Source organism: Ruditapes philippinarum, unplaced genomic scaffold, assembly GCF_026571515.1.
Source record: "Ruditapes philippinarum isolate M1 unplaced genomic scaffold, ASM2657151v2 ctg2001_1_1_1_1, whole genome shotgun sequence".
NCBI lineage: Eukaryota > Metazoa > Mollusca > Bivalvia > Venerida > Veneridae > Ruditapes > Ruditapes philippinarum.
In genome coordinates, this window is record NW_026859709.1 from 231,429 (window position 1) to 252,486 (window position 21,058).

General features: G+C 31.5%; 1 protein-coding gene across 1 annotated transcript; it reads right to left on the minus strand.

The window, feature by feature from the left end:
* Positions 1–11,512: 11,512 nt before the first annotated feature.
* On the minus strand, positions 11,513–21,048 carry LOC132757587 (DNA-directed RNA polymerases I and III subunit RPAC1-like). The gene is made up of 11 exons (XM_060748908.1): positions 20,892–21,048; positions 18,534–18,605; positions 17,971–18,078; positions 17,060–17,192; positions 16,118–16,234; positions 15,661–15,710; positions 14,904–14,969; positions 14,234–14,300; positions 13,406–13,525; positions 12,672–12,788; positions 11,513–11,666 (listed from the first exon to the last, which is right to left on the minus strand). The coding sequence occupies exons 1-11, from the start codon at positions 20,949–20,951 to the stop codon at positions 11,551–11,553; spliced, it is 1,026 nt and encodes a 341-aa protein (XP_060604891.1). The 5' UTR covers positions 20,952–21,048; the 3' UTR covers positions 11,513–11,550.
* Positions 21,049–21,058: the final 10 nt, after the last annotated feature.

The window sequence follows — 21,058 nt, forward strand, 5'->3', positions numbered from 1 at the left end:
GTATAAATAAATAACAAAGTTTATAGCCAAATGTAGCAAAATTCAATAATATTACCTAAAGTGTCAGGACAAATTATGGTCAAAGTCAATTAAATCTTCTTTAATCCCTTGTCCCAAGGATAGATGTACACAAGCATGAAGATAATACATTCATTATTTAAGTTATAACCAATTATAGCAAACTAGAAGCCTTTCAAATTACAATAATTTGATCTTCAAGGTCAATGTCATTGATGAGTGAAAGGTCTTGTACAAAGGATTATTGTATACAAGTATGAAGGTCATCCATTAATAAATAACAAAGTAATATCTAATTTTAGAAAAAACAAGCAACATTCATAAATTTGACCTCCAAGATAAAGGTCATTGATGACTGAAGGACATTATTAATTTAATCTACTTAGAATTTTTGTTCACAGGGTAATTGTGTAAATCTATGAAGAAAATCCATTTGAAAAGAACAAAATTATAGCCAATTATATTAAAAACAGGCAAAATTCTTTAATTTGTCCACACAGGTAAATACAATTGATTAATTTAATTTAATTGAAGGTATCCAGTCACTGTTTTCAGAGATATTGTTTAAAGAAATTGTTGATGATGAATGGCAAACAAAGGGATCACAAAAGGTCACCAGGAGCATGTTAAGCTCAGGTGAGTTAAAAATATCAGTAAATGTTTTGTAGCAACATATTTGTATTTATTATTTATGTAAGTATATATAAATGACAATTCACTGAACAATAAGTATAATAATTACAAGCGCAAAGTTCCAAAGGTCCTGGGTCTGAATCCCGGTGGACATTTTTCTCACCCTGTGACATTTAATTCAGTGTTTGATTGTTGATATTATTTTACTGGAAAAAGATTTATATTTTTTCTAATGATGAAAAAATATTTAAAATTTGATTTTGCGATGGAACTTATTTCATATTTTCTATATTTTATGTCAATTATTTTTTGCACAGATTTGATCCCCTAAAAAAGAGCCAAAGATCTTCAAAATGACCAAAATGCACATTTTTAACTCATTTAAAATAATTAAATAGTTATCTTTTTTTCTTAGAAAAATGCACATGCCCCTTAATGCAGAATGCCTGACAATTATTTGGTTATTTCAGGAAGTTTGGGAGCCTGTTTTCTGAATAAACGCTGCGAAATAACAATTCTTTATATCAATAATCCAATGATTTCAATTTATTTCCAATTAAGGAAAAAAAATATGACAGCAAAATCCATTCTTACAAAAATACATCACAGAAAATAATTTACTGAATCCCTGCCTTAAAAGCTATTTGTTCGCATAAAGAGTTCAGCAATCACTAACACTAAAGGCTAATACAAATTTGACATACAATTTTAGATAGCTATTCTTGCATTATCATGATGAACTTCCTTACACTAACAATGAACATTTTTCAAATTCAAATCAAGACCTTGAAACAGTTAACTTAGCAGTATTAGTGTTAGAAAGAAAATAATCACATGTGAAATAATTGAGAAATAATAATATTCTTCCTGTTACACTACTTGGAACTGATTTTTTTTCTTTTTTTACCAGTACACTTATTATTTACTATCTTTTATTCCTTTGACAGACTTGCATTTCCTTGAATATAGAACTTTGAGTTATGTTAACAATGATAGTGTATGGCCAATTATGTGTCAATGTGCTGTTAAACCCAAACAAACAAAGAACTGTCTGTTGTCAAATTCTGTGAGAGATTTTAATTTCAAACTGCTAAAAACAACAACAATCAGCAGATCCAGTCTGTTCAGGCTCCATGGATCAACAGGATGGCCTGGCACTATATGATAATTATTAGCTTATGGAACAGAATTTTGCCACATGAACCTAATAGTTATGTATCCTTTCTATATTCCTTTACAAATCTGGTTGATTTGAAAATATTTAAAAACATTAACATGAAAAAGTTATTCTTCATTCATCATCAAAAATGGTGGTGAAAATGCTGGGGTCTGTTTTATATAGACAGATGTAAGTACAGTACAAAAGGCATTAAGTAAGAACATGCAAATAATCCCTAAATACATTAAGTACAATCAGAAAATCTTTAGAAAAAAAAAACAAAAAAAAACAAAAAAGCCACTACAACTCTAATGTTACCATTTGTCACATGTCACACGAGTAAAATATAATATGAAAACTAAGGCATACAATTTTTAAAAATCATAGCACAGCATAAATAACAATGTATCTATAAAACTTGCAACAAAATATTTCAACTTTGTCGAAGACATAAACACATCTATGGTGCAAGAAGTGTTCTTTTGAAGCTGTAGCAATGAGCAGTAAAATTGGTGATAGAAAGTGACTGTATTAAGTGCCCACTTCAGAAAATGCAGTATCTATGGGTGAAGCAAAATGATGCTTTTATCCTGAATAAAAACCTTGCAGCTCTAAGTGGTCCTAATGAGCTGATGCAGAAATTATTGCAGCATGCATCAAAGAGAAATTGGTACAAGCTTATCTTTATATTTTGAAGAGGACTTCCATTTTAATTTGTTATAAATCAATTGATCATATAAAAGATATAAAATCCAAAAAGTCAAAGGAAAATCACTTCTGCACAAGTAGCAAATAAATTCTGTAAGAACAAGACATGTTCTAAATTACAAATGCCTCTGTCCTGTTAATACATTACAAAAGTAAGGTGAAATTTCCTCAATTTATTTTAGTTCGATTGTGAAGGAAGCTATAAGCTTTTATACACACTTTCAAATTCATTCCTGGAACTAACAAGTACAGTGCAATGGGTGTGAGGATTCTAGCCTAAGGAATGAATGACTTGCCCCTGATGAGCTTTGAACCCATGGGGCTAGTGATTGTTAGATCACTTCTCTGACATTTTAACCACTCAGCAATGTTGTCACTGAATTTTGAACATCTAAGCTTGAATGTCAAAGTAATTCTTATCTACAATAAACAAGAGGGCCATGATGGCCCTGAGGTCGCTCACCTGTATAAAGGCCCCCCCCACCCCCGGGCCAATTTTTACCCAAGGGCTTTTATTTGTTAATTTGAACAGACTTGGTAGACACCCATAAGAGGATGTTTCATGCTAAACATTTAAGTTCTAGCTCATTGGGTTTTTTAAAAGAAGATTTTTTAAAGTTTTTACTATACACATATAGTTAAAAACAATGACACCCTGGGGCAGGGCCAGTTTTGACCCCCGGGCTTTTATTTGAACAAACTTTGTAGATATTTACTTAAAGATGTTTCATGCTTAATATTTAAACTCTAGCTATTTGGGTTTTTTCATAGAAGATTTTTAAGTTTTTGCTATACACATATAAGGAAAATCAATGACCCCCCCCCCCCCCCCCCCCCCCCCCGGGCGGGGCCAGTTTTGACCCCAGGGCTTTTATTTGAACATACTTGGTAGACACCCATTAGAACATGTTTCATGCTAAATATCTTAGCTCTAGCTCTTTGAGTTCTTTAAAAGAAGATTTTTTAAGTTTTTACTATATGCATATAGGGAAAATCTATGACCCCCTGGGGCCGGGCCAATTTTGACCCCAGGGCTTTTATTTGAACAAACTTGGTAGACATTCATTAGAAGATGTTTCATGCTAAATATCTTAGCTCTAGCTCTTTGGGTTCTTTAAAAGAAGATTTTTTAAGTTTTTACTATATGCATATAGGGAAAATCTATGACCCCCCTGGGGCGGGGCCAATTTTGATCCCAGGGCTTTTATTTGAACAAACTTAATAGACATTCACTAGAAGATGTTTCATGCCAAATATCTAAGCTCTAGCTATTATGGTTCTTTAAAAGAAGATTTTTTAAGTGTTTACTATATGCATATAGGGAAAATCAATGACCCCCTGGGGTGGTGCCAATTTTGACCACAGGGCTTTAATTTGAACAAACTTGGTAGAGACTCACTAGAAGATGTTTCATGCTTAATATCTTAGCTCTAGCTCTTTGGGTTCTTTAAAAGAAGATTTTTTAGGTTTTTACTATATGCATATAGGGAAAATCAATGACCCCCTTGGGCGGGGCCAATTTTGACCCCAGGGCTTTTATTGAACAAACTTGGTAGACATTCACTAGAAGATGTTTCATGCTTAATATCTAAGCTCTAGCTCTTACGGTTCTTTAAAAGAAGATTTTTTAAGTTTTTACTATATGCATATAGGGAAAATCAATGACCCCCCTGGGCGGGGCCAATTTTGACCCCAGGGCTTTTATTTGAACAAACTTGGTAGACACTCACTAGAAGATGTTTCATGCCAAATATCTTAGCTCTAGCTCTTTGGGTTCTTTAAAAGAAGATTTTTTAAGGTTTTACCATATGCATATAGGGAAAATCAATAACCCCCTGGGGCGGGGCCAATTTTGACCCCAGGGCTTTTATTTGAACAAACTTGGTAGACACTCACTAGAAGATGTTTCATGCCAAATATCTAAGCTCTAGCTCTTAGGGTTGTTTAAAAGAAGATATTTAAAGATTTTTCTTTCGGTTGCCATGGCAACCAGAGTTCTGCATGGAATTAAATTCTTTGAACAATTTTTAAAGGTGACCACCAAAGGAACATTCCTGTGAAGTTTGGATGAAATTGGCTCAGTGGTTAATGAGGAGATGTCATTTAAAGCAAAAGTTTACGGACGGACGACGGACGCCGGACGGACGGACGGACGCCGGACGAAAAGCGATCACAAAAGCTCACCCTGTCACTTTGTGACAGGTGAGCTAAAAATACAGTTCTGGGTCAAAGAGAGGTTGTCTCCAAGTACATATTGCTTTATTTAAGTCTCGTCTATACAAAAACTATACCCAGAAAACATTAGGACGTTTTCAAATCTATAAAAAAATCTTAGCCTATAAATGACAACAATTATCTTGATGGCATCCCATAAAATGTACAGTTATTATTGAAATTATGTCATTACAGAAAAGATATTTTGTTTACACAGATAAAGAATTCTTCTGTTTAATTTTTTTAGCAGATGTTCAAATTAATGGCTTATTTGTAAACAAAACTTTCAGTTTAGCAGTGTTATTAAAATCATTAAAGTTAGGGTCAGTTATAATGGCCCTACATTATGATTCATCCCTATATATCCTTGTACATTATGACAATATAACAAAACATGCATTTCTGTTTCAACTACATCACAGAATGGACATTTTCTATTTCCGTAAGCAAGGTTTATATAATTAGTTTCCTCTTTCAATTCCCATTGATGCCACAACATGTCTAAATTTATAAAAGGCAGACTTAAATACTCAAGGCATTTTCATCTAACAGTTACCTTCAGTAACAAAATCTGAATTAAAGGTACTTTAAGTTCTTAATTTATTTCCAACGCAATCTTCATACTCCTTTGCTAAGTAAGCAACAATTTCCATTCATTTATAAACTTTTTTATCACATAGTGTAGAATTCTTTAAAATGTTGTCAAACTTTCTTTTTTTTTGTCTAAAAAGAGTATTTTTCTTTAATTGTTTATTTAAAGATTTGTCATTATAATATTCAAAATAATAGGTTGCTAATAAAATAAGATATTCGCAATTTCGGGCTTACATATTTATCCACAATAACTATGAATTCCCAAAGAAATTGATCTGCGTACATAAAAAGGGAAATTTAATCCATCAAAAATAAAACTAGTTCTACAGTACTGTACTTTTCAATAGTACAGCATGATTGTAGGAAAGTATTATAGGCAAGGATAGAGTTTACCGGAGATACAGACTTTTAAACAGACAGGACAATAAGAGCTGTCTGTAGGACAGCACGCTCGACTATTCTAAGTGCTTGATAGTAAAAGAGCCTTGATAATGTTAAATTTTTTAAGTTCACAAAAGGGCTAATTTTTTTTTATAAATTCATGTAATAGGCCTTAGAGAGAGTCTTATTATACAGTATTGGCTTGACTATTCGGAAGGTAATGTCACAAGGGTGTTTTATTGAGTATAATAATACTAATTACCTATGAATACATAAATTTGACAGAAAAGGTACAAAGGCTTGTTATTAAGATGTTTTATCAAGTAAATCACTGCTTTATTATTATGAATGCATAAAATTGCCCCAAAAAAGGCACAAACCCTTCAGTACTGAGTAGTTATTGAGATAACAGCTTACAAGCAAAACTTTACCATGAATTTCTAAGTTGAAAAAGGGGAGAAAAATCAGCCTAAATGCAAGATAGAATAATGGATCTTTGTCAGTGACCTACAATTATGACCCTAAATGCATATGTGAAATTTTAGATAAATATCTTTAATAGTTATTGAGATATGTAAAACTTGCATGTAAACATTAACCTGAAGAGACTAAGTAGAAAAGGGGATATGAATCAGACTTAATGCAAGATAGAGTTATGGAACTTGGTCAGTGACATACAATTATGACCCTCCAATTATGACCCTAAGTGCATGTGTAAAGTTTCAAGTAAATATTTTTGAAGACCTGTAACCTTTAACCAAAATTTCTAAGTTTCAAAGGGGCAAATAATTCTGCAAATATTGCAGGCAAAGTTATGCAATTTTGCAAACTGATGTACATTGTTACTATATAAAAAATTATTTTAAATTTCAATTGAATATCTCAAGCAATAATTGAGATATTTGACTTTACAAAAAAACTTTAACCAAAATTTCTAAGTTCCAAAGGGGCATAATTCTTTCAATATTGTAGGCAGAGTTATCCAACTTGTCAATCTGATGTACCTTGTTACTATAAATAAGTATTGTAAGTTTCAATTGAATATCTCAAGCAATAATTGAGATATTTGACTTTATAAAAAACTTTAACCAAAGTTTCTAAGTTAAAAAGGGGCATAATTCTGTCAATATTGTAGGCAGAGTTATCCAACTTGTCAATCTGATGTATCTTGTTACTATAAATAAGTATTGTAAGTTTCAATTGAATATCTCAAGCAATAATTGAGATATTTGACTTTATAAAAAACTTTAACCAAAATTTCTAAGTTAAAAAGGGGCATAATTCTGTCAATATTGTAGGCAGAGTTATCCAACTTGTCAATCTGATGTACCTTGTTACTATAAATAAGTATTGTAAGTTTCAATTGAATATCTCAAGTTATAATTGAGATATTTGACTTTACAAAAAACTTAAACCAACGCAGACGCCGACGCCGACGCCGGGGCGACTACAATAGCTCTCATATTCTTCGAATAGTCGAGCTAAATATTAGCCGTCAGCAGTTTACCATATGAAATGATAATGAAAATTGAAAGTCACTGACAGTGAGTGTTTACATGTAGCGAGTTCAACCCAAACAATCTTACCATAACATTATTTATATGTCCTTACATGATGAGATGTACAACATTTAGATGACTGGCGTGACTAAACTGTTATAGTTACATTTCCATGTAATTTAATGACAGTATATAAAAAATGCAAGCAAACATTTCGCTAACATTATGATAAAGTAAAATATCCCCGATGTAATCAAAACTGTTATAAAATGTTACGTTACTATTCTCCAAATGCATCAAAATCTTCAACTTTTAAATATAAAACCACCTGTACACAGTATAATGTGGATTTAAAAATGATAACAGAAGATACATAGACCCATACAGACAAACAAATGTAAAAGCAGAAATGAACAAAATGTACATCTCTTTAACCCAAGAACAATGGGTTTGAGCCCTTCTCCAGGGTTGCAGTCGTGTTAATCTTAACACCAGTACACATCTTGGATTACAATTAAGTAAAATTTCACTGTCATGTCAAGATCACAGGCTAAAAAGTGATTACTGTTTGCTCAACAAAATATGTTCTGATATCATCAAATACAATAATATGCATATTGATAAACACTGCAGGGAGCAACATTTAATGTCATTTTAAATAAGATCTGACAGAAGTCAATCTGATATGATTTGTGAACAAATTCCAATAAATATTTATAGGGGCAAAATAGGCAAAAACACTCAGAACTAAAGAAATTTAATAATTGCACCACTTACAAATCCACAGCTAGAGGATAGTCGAATAGTCGAGCTAAAAATAATAAATCAAGCAATATAATATTCCATCTACCCTTTTTACTACAAACATACAAAATGTAATCTAAAGCTTAAGGACGTTTTCGGGAGTTTTCATATAGACATATAGGCAAAATTAAAACTGTTCAATAGAATTTCTTCAAATTTGGCATGTTGTTATGCCAAGTTTAAAAAAATTCTATTGAACAGTTTTCATTTTGCCTATATGTCTATATGAAAACTCCCGGAAACGTCCTTAAGATTTATTGCTCAAAGCTAGAGTAACCAAAATGTTGCTAGGCACCATTAATAATGCAATACTTTTTTGAAGAACCTGCACTGTGACACTAGAATTTTAAACAGGGGTGAATATCCTTTTCTGTTATTTTATTCAAGAATTTTAGAATTTTTTGTTGAATGTTAAAAAAGGTGCACGAAGAAACTTCAAAATTTTGTTTTGACAGCCTCCCAAACTCTTTACATGCCATAAATGACTGAGAAAATTACAAAAATCAAGTGAACACAAATGTTGGAAAAGAACAAGATTCTTATTCGCCAAATACTTGTAGTGAGATAGGTAAAAATGTATAAACAATTGATCACAAATCCAGATAAAAAATTTCTCTAACACACCTACTCCCCTATCAGGCAGTAAATTAATTAACTGTCAGAAAAGTCAGGAAGGAAAAAAATCATCAGGTTATTACACCAACTTTGGTTTAGATTTCATAAATGTTTTGGGTAGTCAGGTATATAGATGTATGTAGCAGCCTTAAAGATGCATTAGTAAAAATAAACACCAAAATGCCAATCAAGACACAGTAGATTTTCTAAGAAATGTAAATGTTGGCATATCTGTGAAACGAATCAGGTGAAAAGTCTTCAGATGTTATGGAGACAGTAGAATTCAGTCAACCGTGATAATTGAATATAAACATAGGGAACATGTTCTGAAATAACAATCATGTGCACTGCTTGATTATTGTGATGCATCCTGCAAATTAAAAGAATTTGCATGCACGCATATTTTTGTTCAGGAAGAGATTTTCACGCAACAAAAGCCGAAGCAGTTAATGGATTTGACGATAATGTGAACAGTTTATGCCATTCCTTATAATGGAAAGTAAAATGATATATGGTGCCTTCCATGGTTTACATTTACAGAGAATTTTGCACTGAAATGTTAAATTTATAACTTTAATTGGTGCAAAAAGGTTGTCTTCAGCTATTGAGCTTTAGAGACAATGATATACTTTATGATAATTTTAATCTTAAGGTTGCATGTTAAAACAAATCATTGCGTTCCTATGTTTTAAATTAAATAAACTTTTAAGTAACAAAAATTATTAAAACAACATATCATTTTATAATTTATTCAAAGATAATGTTCAAAAATGTTTAGCAGTACTCTTAAAAATAGAGCCCCAGTAGAATTCTCTTTAAAACTATGCCTGACCTTAGGTCACGATGGATGTTGAAATTCAAATAAACCAGACAGAATCAATTTCTATCTTTCAATTTAAGAGAAATAATAAATTAAATATTAAAATATTTAACAGGTCTTTTACCAGTGTGATATGTACTCCTTTTCTTTTTTATATGCCCGAAATCATTTCGAGCATATTATGTTATACCCCCTGGCGTCCGTCCATCCGTCTGTAAGCAATTTGGTTTCCGTAGGTAACATCATAGGTAGATTGTTATTTGAAGGAGGTAATTATTTATTTAATTCCCATATCTTACAAATGCTTCATCTTTACTAAAAAAATATCACTTTCGGGCATATAATGCTCTGCCTAGCGGTGCTCTTGTTCTTTTTTTTTCAAATAAAAAATTAAGATTTGGACTGTTCCATAAATAAAGTATTTAAATGACAAACATTTTAATTTACAACATACAGAAATCTTTATCAAAATCTAACTTCACGAATTGTGGATACTGTTTTCATTAAAATCAAGAGATCTTTTTCCAATTACCTATTAAAGCATCTTGAAAATGTATATCATTCATAATAATAATATTTCAAAACATTTTCTTTTTGCAAGTTATCTAAATTTAACTTTTTGTCACATGCTAATTTTGTCATAGTCAAGTTGAGCTGAATTAACTATACACTGTGATTGACCAACACTTGATATTGGAAAATGTTTAGGATAAAATATAAAAGGTAAAAAAAAATTGTCAAATTTTTCAGGTAAATTTTGATGATATTCACAGACACTTCCTTGGGCCACATGAGTTATTTATAGTTCATGCAAAGTTAATTATGAAATTGAAAGGAATTGTGGCAAATGAAAACTTATTTTGACAGTCACCTGTTAAAGCAGCGCGCCTCCAGAATCATGCTAATTTTCATTTAAAGGATTTCAATATCAACTGCATTGATTGCAGGCTGGCCTTTTTAGGCTGGCCTGACTCTATACTGGATGCATAGTTTAAGGTTAATAACACTAAATGATAATTGTTGTGCAGCAGTTATTCTTTTGTGTGGCCAGAACCAAGTATCTTTTGATATGTTCCCTTTAATCTTATTTTACAATCTTCACAAAATGATCAGTCAATTTAACTTTAAAGTCACCTTATGGATATATTTAATATATAATAAACATATTAAGCAACAGTTCCACTACTATTTAATATTATATTAATATCTAGATATATGCTTTTGTCATTGGGAAATTGTAAAGTGTTTCAATAATCAGAGTATTATAGTACTTTCCACTGGCACCATATTAATATGTAATGTTATTAATAAAATGTTATTAATCTGTATCTGATAGTATAATAAAGCCATTAAGATTTCACCTTGACAAGAAATCTGAATATGAAATGTGAAATAATAACAGTAAAGCTTTTAAATGAAATTTTGTTACTTAGCAACCCATTTAAAATCTTTGTTAGAACAACAATTATCTACAATTGTATCAATAATTGTAGAACTGTAGTGTTTGAACACCAATTTGAATCAAAGAGGAATAAACCAATAATTCTAAAAGCAAAGGGAAGTAATTCAAAGTGAAAGATTCAAGAAGATTTAATTATTTCCTCCCTCTATGAATATTCAGGTATATGACAGTGTCCCAGGGTTATGTATCTATATCATCATTATATTAGGACATTATTTTTAACCATTATTTTTCAACAGTACTTAAAAACAGCTCAAAAAGGCAATAAATTGTGTCTTTGATTTATAATATTAAGCTATAAATATTTTTTTTATTTGTAACATCTATTTAACTCACCATTATGACTTTTCTATGCAGCCATTTTTGAGTATGCAGTCTGACTTTACCCTATACAATACAGTCCTCACATCTTTTAATGATTTTTACTTGCTAATCTATTGATTTTAATCAGATTTTTTTTTCTGAGACTAAAAAGTCACAATTTCCTTCAATACAAGTTGAAATATGTATAGGTTTGTACATGATCAAATGAGAAAGCCAGGGATAATAAAATTAACATTTCATGAAATAAAGACAATACCATGTAAAGGAAAACAATTCATATATTTGTTTTATGGTGTTTTTTTATTTGTTTGATCAGCAACTATACAGTTTTATCATCAAGTTCTCGAATAACATCTCTACATTTTGCCATGAGTACCTGTATAGCTTGTGACACTAACACCTCTGGTGCCAGGATTCCTGTTGATTCTACACTGACTGAAAAATACAAAGTCGCAAATACAAATCTCATAAATAAACCATAATTAGATAATATGTTCATTTAATCTTAATCATTGTGCACATGTCGTTATGAATTTGAAACTTTTCTTTGTTACTGGAGATGGTTTCAACTTGACAAAGCACTTAAACAGGCAACATTACAGAGCCTGGTCAGACTGCATGATGGTACAGGTTATCTGGCTCTATATGGCTGACACTGGCAACTTATTATTGCTGCTAACACTAAAATGGTAAAAGTTTCCAAAGAGTTAAAGACTGCTCAAGTACTTTTTTCTCAGTATTATTGTAGATTTCCATCTATTATAACTAACTTTATAATATATATTACATGGCCTATCAATGGTTGACAAATTTAGTTTAGTTCAAACATATTTATTTTAGCTTGGATTACAAAACAGGTTCTTGCAACTTATATTAATCACTTTGAAGTTCGTTTCCTGAAACTAACCAGTACTGGTGTGAAATGAAGAAACATAATCGTAACCGGAGTAGGGCTCAAGCCATGATCCCTGGGTTGAGAGGCAGACACCTTAATCACTAGGCAACCACCAGTATTAGACATATAGTATTTATGATGTGGGAGTTTGAAGTAAATCCTATAAGTAATGAAGAAGTTGGAGTAAAATATACCAATTTCTCGAAAAAAATCTGAGTTCAAGGGGGACATAATTCTCGAAATCGTCTTGCTAGAGTATTGAACCTTCTAACCTAGATTTGAGTGATAATAAGAAACATATATATGAAGTTTGAAGAAGATACATTAAGAAATAAAGAAGTTATAAAAAAAAAACACATGCTTTTTCATGTAAGTTCAAGGGAGGCAATTCTGATATTTTTGTGCTTGAGTTAAAACCTTGTCACATATGATGTGGTTGATGACCAGAATTTTATTTACATAATTACATACATGCCATAACGTCCCGGATGTCCGGGAAAGTCCCCCGGTGGGGGACTAATAATAAGATAAATATTATAACTTACATATAAAATGGTCTCGGACCCTGGTCAATTTGACCAAGTCTTTAAGGTCATCATGTCTGAACACTTCTCGACTACATGTATCTTTACGAGGATGGGCTACCCTAGCTTTCTGTTCACCTATATAAAATATACATTATACACTTTTACTTCTTATATAACATTACTTATTTCAATCACACAGATTCAGAGGAATATTATGTAGGAATTCATTTAAGGAATATTATGTAGGAATTCATTTAAATGTCTTAACTTTAAAGTTTATCTGACTATTTTGATCATACAAAACATGTATACTAGTATGCAAATGTAGTTCGTTTTGTTTGGTATTATGGTGCACAAACACAATTTAGGTCATAAACAGGAAAGATGATTTTGGCTAACCTAGGATGTAACAGGCTTACAGATAGACAGACTCCCGTAATTCGAACCAACTTAGTCGTCTGTTATGATCATGCCCAAATTAAAGGTGGCTAAAATTCTGATGCCTCAACCATTAAAGGGAACTCCTTATCCACAATTGGGATATACTAGTAGTAAATAGACATATATATATGATATGACTTTGGAAAATAATTTCGGATATACTACTCCCACCAAATAAAATCATTTACTTTTTAAACATAACCAATTTTAGGTGGTCACCAATGCATGCTTAATGATTTTTTCTTATCTTAAACATTGGTACCTTGATTGCATGACTGAGAACACTAGAGTGTAATACTTGGTATACTCACCATCTACAATATCAAGTTCAATAACTCCTGGAGAGAAACATCTCTGTAACTTCACAGCGAGTTCTCCTGTTAAAGGCTTTAACAAAGTTATATCTGGTAACAGTCTGTAGGAGGCTGTAGCTACAAACACAAAATGCAAATCTAAACTTCAGTGTTCGTAAATTTAAAATAAAATATTTCATTTGGTAAGATAATGGCATAAAAGTATTGCTGTCTTTAATGAGTAACGAGAAAAGTGACTTAAACTTGAACAAAAATGTTCTACATCAACAACATTTGTATGGGACAATAACCATTTGTCTCCTTTTCTCACAAGAGCAAGTACCTTTTACACTCATACTAAATTTGTTGACAAACATCATCATATTTAGTCACTCCAAAGGTTTTAACAGAATCGGGTATGCATCTAATTGACCAGAAACATCACAAAATCTTGTCAAATTACTATATTAATGTAAGATAAGGATGTAAAAAAAGTTTACAGACTTTGAAATATAATTTTGTAAATTAAATATGAACTGATCTATCCATCATAGTTCTAAGACAATGTATACAAATGTTAAAATTTTAGTTATTATCTTTGAAATTAAGTCACTGGACATTAGTAACTAGGTCATCAGTACAATGCCTGATTTAAATATCTGTAAAACCTTACCAGACTCTATACTGTTGGTCCTTAAATTCTAATTTACGGATATTGAAATCAGTCTATCAAGTAAAGCTAGGGCAAGTCAATCCCACAAATTTTGAAGGTGAAAGTCTATGTAATATTTTGCTGCTTGTGTTGCTGAATTAGAAGTTACAAATACCAATCATTGTTTTACTTACCAACAGGTGAGAACTTGGCATGATCTTGTCCAATACCTTTCACACAAAATAACTTCAAATCTAACTCCTGAAATGTGTCAGTAATATGTTTGTTTTGACCATCAAGATAATACATCTTTCTATGCAAATGTAATTATGTTCACAGCCTAAAATTATACCATATACAGAGTGTAGCTGTAAGACATGTTGGTAATATATAGTGCCCCTGTCTTAATTTATAATTAAATAACTACACTATAATGAAATTTCCTGATTATTTTTAAAGTCTATCTTGTGGGCAAAATCAAGGTTAAAATTTTCTGCAGAGAGACATACAGGCAGGATATGAAATAAGTCACATAATCAATTGGTATTATGAGGGCATAACTATCATATTGTATTACTATCAAATAGGTTAAAAATTTGAATGTAACAGTGGTTCAATATAGCCAAATGGTGAACACATCAGACTAGTAATCTAAGGACTGCTGACTGCATGGGTTCAAACCTCTTCAGGGACAAGCTGCTGTTTCCATGAGCAAGAAAATTTACATTCATTGCTTAGTACTGGTTGGTTCCAGGAACAGATTCCAGAGTGTTTCAAGAAGCTTATAACTTCTAACACAATCAAACTAAAATAAATTTGTATAAACTAATCATATGTAAATATATTGAATGGTTCCCAACTTACCTGTCCTGGTCTAAGTTTAGCTATCAGAATATCATCATGTACTGGTCTTATGTCACCTTCTTTAAACTGCAAGTTTAATGAACAATTACAAAACTTAAGTTGTAAAATCTATTCAATAATATGTTACTTTCAACATATATAAGCAAGATAATAATGATATGGTATGACTGCTATAACTAAGTTCATCCCTACATACATGTAGTAGTTTCAATGTTAACTCCAAGAGTGCAATAATCATCATTGCTTATACTATAAAAATATAGCAAAGCCAGCATTCACACCTATGATGATATTTTACGAATTATTTTCAACCATTTTAAATTTATACTGACTGCTACTTTATTTTAATGTTTTGTTCAGAAATCCTACAAACTCTCAATGGCCAGTACCCAATTCAGAGCAGACACAAAAATAATAATGATAAATAGTAACTTTTTTGTTTTAGTTGTGGAGGAAGACTTCAGGTACCTCTCCCTGCATTATACCAGGCCCAAGAGGGCCCTTGACTAGAACCATTGACCATTTCTATAGTCAAGCTGTAGAGATTTTTCACATGGAAAAATCCAAAGTCCATGTTACAAGGGGCAAGTGATTTCTAAGTCGACAACATGAACAACTCAGACAAAACTAGACTTATTGTAACAAATGGTTGTATGTTTGGCTTAATAACTTTAAGGCAGCATTTACTTTTGATTAATAAGTCTTCTAATTTAATTTTCATATAACACAGAATATGTCATGTCATCTAATCACTTACTATCTGTGCTTGATTACCAACTGGAATCCATTTCAAATGCTTTGATGTCACTGAAAAACAAGAGTAATATGTACATACAATTTACATGTGTTGCCTCTTTAAATAGAGTCTTCATTATTATTATATCACACACAAACCATGGCTTGCCTATAGCCAATTTAACTCCTTTCAGTCTAACCAGACTCAATATTGTTATCCACTCAATTTGAAACTGTTGTTATTAAATCTCTAAAACTAACAACGAAAGCCAACACTTCCAAGCAGAATTTTTCTGGGTATCAATTTTTTTATTTCTAATTTACACAACAAATATAATAAATAAATTTCAACACTGACATTTCAAGAAGTCACAGATCAGCAACTTTGACCACTCAGCAACCACGATCTCTAGATATATCAACAAATCAATACAGGAAATAACTTTTCTCATATAGCAAAAAAAAGATAAGCAAAATACCTTTATGATCTTTATATAGTTCATCTGGATCAGTTGCATCTTTAACATGTTGATTACGTGTACATCTCACCTTGAGTTCAAACTGTATAGTATCCTCTTCTGTCGGATCCGAATCAACTGTAATAAGAAACACAATGATTAGATATAGCACCAGGCCAGCCTGAAAATCTGTACAAAAAAAATCTATCTGTTGTGAGCTTAAGTTCAATCTGACTGAAGTTTTAGATCTTCCAATGTTTTACTTGCTGAATAGCATTATTTAAGAGATGATTTCTTATCAGATAGTCAGATAGATGTTTAGTATTTTGATCTAGAAATTATGTTACATTCAAAACATACAGTTCTAAAAGTAATCCATCACACAGGAGATGAAATTAACAAAAATTACTACCTTTAAAGTTTTAATTGTATAAATAACAAAGGTGCATGTTAATAGTGTCTGCAATTTATCTTAAATAAATATGGTTTACTGGACTTCCTTTTGTTGGTTAGCTTATTGAAAATGTTGATTATTACAGGATTATTACTGTGCCTCAACTCAGCATTAACAGCAAGAAATACTTGTCACGGCCACCAATATATACAGGAAAGCTAGCATGCATATCTGTACACTCTTATCTGAATTTACAGTGTGGTCTGCTTCACCTTGATGTTACCCTGCAGAATTTTTGCAATATTTTTGCCCTATTCTGAATTCAGAATAGTCCATTAAAGATTAATGTGATTTCATTATCAAAATACAAAAAAAAGAGCTCTTAACACTATAGAGCCTGGCTAGACTGCAGAAAGTGGCAAAGGCTTATCATTATTCTGCATGGTAAGGTATTAAACTCCCTTTTAAGTAACAATAGACTGTTCCAACATAGACATAGGTCAAGTCCATAACATAAATGTAACAGAGAAAAGTTCTTTAGTAAATTCAAAACACATATGTTAATTTACCATCTTGTTTATATTCAAACAGTCTTGGATCAGCTTTGATAGGTATCAGCCCTAGTCTGTGAGCTAAGACTTCATCTTGTATAATTGATGTGTTGTTGTATATGTGAACCTTCTCTATTGCCATTGTTGGTACCTGGCAAATATACATAAACTAAGCATTGAAAAGCACAATTGCCCTTTTCTAAAATTTGTTAATGAGTATTTAGGTTATGGTGAAATTTACTGAATTTTGAAAATCTGACACCGTAGGTCAAGGTCATTTAAAGGTCAAAATCGTAGTCTTTCAGGTATGTTACTATGACAACTCAATTAATGATATGCTGTGTCAAAGTAAGAAGCTGAAGCAAATAGAATGAGGATTATGCAGTCTATGCAGACAGACAGACATACACACTGGCAAAAAAGAACAGAGACTTAGTGTTAAAATATTCCAACCATTTCCAAAATTAAAATATATATCTAAACAGAACATGTACATGTCCATTATACCAAACATTTTTACAGAGTTGCGTCAAGTATTTATCAGTTTCTTATTCTTATATGAAACATCATTTTTAAATCCTACATAAAATAAAATTATGAGAAACAATGGCCATAATGGTTAAGGTGTCTGCATCTACATCAATGGATTGTGACTTTCAGCCATATTTCCTCATATGACATTAATAATTATATGATTCATGAAATGGGACATTAAAGTGGTTCGAACTAGCTACAAGCTTCCTTTACAACAACAGTATAATTTCCTGAAGCACCATTCTACCATACATTTAACCTCCTTAGAGAAACACCTCTTAGCAATACCCAAATTCTTTGTCTCCTGAAGGGTGTTATTCTGCAGAGGTGTTACTGTACAAATAAATGAATAACAATGTCCTCAAAAATCACAATAAACATATTAGTTTTCATACCTCTGCAAGTAATATTCTTCTGAAAGCGTTTGCTATGGCTGCATCAACACCAATCATATCAAATTCTAACTCATCTGCTGTCAATCTTCCAATCTCTATCCTAAAATTCTGCAATATTTAATGTACAAATAGCTCAACATTTCATTTCTTTTAATATCTTTTTTCTATATTCTTATCAATACATATTACAAAACATATTACAAAAATTGATATTTTAGATAATGATAAATGTAATACTGTTTTTGTTTTGTTTTCAAGCTTACTTTTAAACTAACAAAGACTTTGTGAGAAACAATATTTGCTTCACTTTACTGAACCTGATGTCAGTCATTATAATACAGTGAAAAATAAATAAAATCGCAAATAAATGCAATAATTAACCAATATTTATAGTACATGTATGTTGCAATCTCCTGCAATACTTGGTAAAATATTCAAGTACCTTGCAGTATTGTTTTTGTTTGCATATTGCAATACTTAGCATTTTTCTTACATTATAAACATTTAATACCATAGTAAATTTTCTCAATATTTTTTTTTCTTTTTCAAGTCAAATGACAAACCTTTTCAAACTTTTCCTGACTCCATGTGTCGTCATATCCCTCATAAGAACCAGGGAAATCTGTACTGTGAACCTGAAATACATGTTATAGAATGTTCAAATAAACCAGGGAAATATGTACTGTGGACTTGAAATAACAGAATGTTCAATTAAACCTGGAAAATCTGTACTGTATACCTGAAATAACAGGATGTTTAAATAAAGCAGGTAAATCTGTACTGTGAACCTGAAATAACAAAATGTTTAAATAAACCTGGGAAATCTGTACTGTGAACCTGAAATAACAGAATGTTTAATAAACCAGGTAAATCTATACTGTGAACTTGAAATAACAGAATGTTTAAATAAACCAGGGAAATATGTACTGTGGACTTGAAATAACAGAATGTTCAATTAAACCTGGAAAATCTGTACTGTACACCTGAAATAACAGGATGTTTAAATAAATCAGGTAAATCTATACTGTGAACTTGAAATAACAGAATGTTTGAATACCTGGGAAATCTTTACTGTGAACCTGAAATAACAGAATGTTTAATAAACCAGGTAAATCTATACTGTGAACTTGAAAAAAAGAATGTTTAAATAAACCAGGGAAATATGTACTGTGGACTTGAAATAACAGAATGTTCAATTAAACCTGGAAAATCTGTACTGTACACCTGAAATGTTTGAATACCTGGGAAATCTTTACTGTGAACCTGAAATAACAGAATGTTGAAACAAACCTGGGAAATCTATACTGTGAACCTGAAACAACAGAATGTTTAAATAAACCTGGGAAATCTGTACTGTGAACCTGAAATAACAGAATGTTTTAATAAACCAGGAAAATCTGTACTTTGAACCTGAAATAACTGAATGTTTACATAAACCAGGGAAATCTGTACGGAGAACCTGAAATAACAATGCTCAAATAAACCAAGGAAATATGTACTGTGAACTTGAAATAACAGAATATTTAAATACAGTGTTTTTTTCCTCTATGTTGGGAATGGTGCCGGTACCAGACTGATTGGGAAAAATGTGTTATTTTGACTTAAATTGGGAATTTTTTTATGCATTTTTTCAGCAACAAATTAGATAGTCATCATGAAGAAAGATAGCTAACAGCTTCCGCTGTCCAGGTAGAACTATTGAGTGATGATTTATATGGATATGTTGGATTTAAATGATTTCAGAGAAATCTCTTGGCCTTGTGGAAATTTTGAACAGCCATTTTGGGAATTTTAACATTGGAAATTGGGAATTTTAATGTCTATTTTCTATTGGGAACAGTACCATTTTAGGGTAGAAGTTATATAAAGAAAAAAAAACACTGAAATAAACCTGGGAAATCTGTACTTTGAATCTGAAATAACAGAATGTTTTAATAAACCAGGAAAATCTGTACTTTGAACCTGAAATAACTGAATGTTTAAATAAACCAGGGAAATCTGTACTGAGAACCTGAAATAACAGAATGCTCAAATAAACCAAGGAAATATGTACTGTGAACTTGAAATAACAGAATATTTAAATACAGTGTTTTTTTTCTCTATGTTGGGAATGGTGCCGGTACCAGACTGATTGGGAAAAATGTGTTATTTTGACTTAAATTGGGAATTTTTTTATGCATTTTTTCAGCAACAAATTAGATAGTCATCAAGAAGAAAGATAGCTAACAGCTTCCGCTGTCCAGGTAGAACTATTGAGTGATGATTTATATGGATATGTTGGATTTAAATGATTTCAGAGAAATCTCTTGGCCTTGTGGAAATTTTGAACAGCCATTTTGGGAATTTTAACATTGGAAATTGGGAATTTTAATGTCTATTTTCTATTGGGAACAGTACCGTTTTAGGGTAGTAGTTATATAAAGAAAAAAAACACTGAAATAAACCAGGGAAATCTGTACTTTGAATCTGAAATAACAGAATGTTTAAATAAACTAGGGAAATCTGTACTTTAAATTTGAAATAACATAAAGTTCAAATAAACCAGGTAAATCTGTACTGTGAATTCTTGAAAATTTCTACTTCTCCTAAGAGGCAGTGAGACAAGCTGTGCAATACGGACATTTAATTTTGCTGACCCTGTTGTGACCTATCTTAACAGTTAAAGCTATTCTTGACCGGAGACCTTTAAAATCTTAGCATCATGCTGCATAATTGGTGGCACTCTTTAGATCACTCAGTGTTAAAAATCGGTCCATGTTGACACAAAATTGCACGGTTATTTCACGTGTTTATTAGGACCCGTTAAAAATTGGGCATGCTGACTTCACTTAATTAGTGTTAACCTGTTTTACCACTTTAACACTGTTTAAAGCTAGGAGGAAGGGTGAAGACACACATAACAAGACAATCAAAATATTTACATTTTCAAGACCATGTTCTTTTAACTCAACACGTGTCCTTATTTCTTTAATTCTTTCCATGTTGACACAAAATTGCACGATTATTTCCGACTGATTATTTCACGTGTTTACATTTATCATGAAAACCGACACTATCCGCATGATCAGAGGGATTCGTCCTATTAACG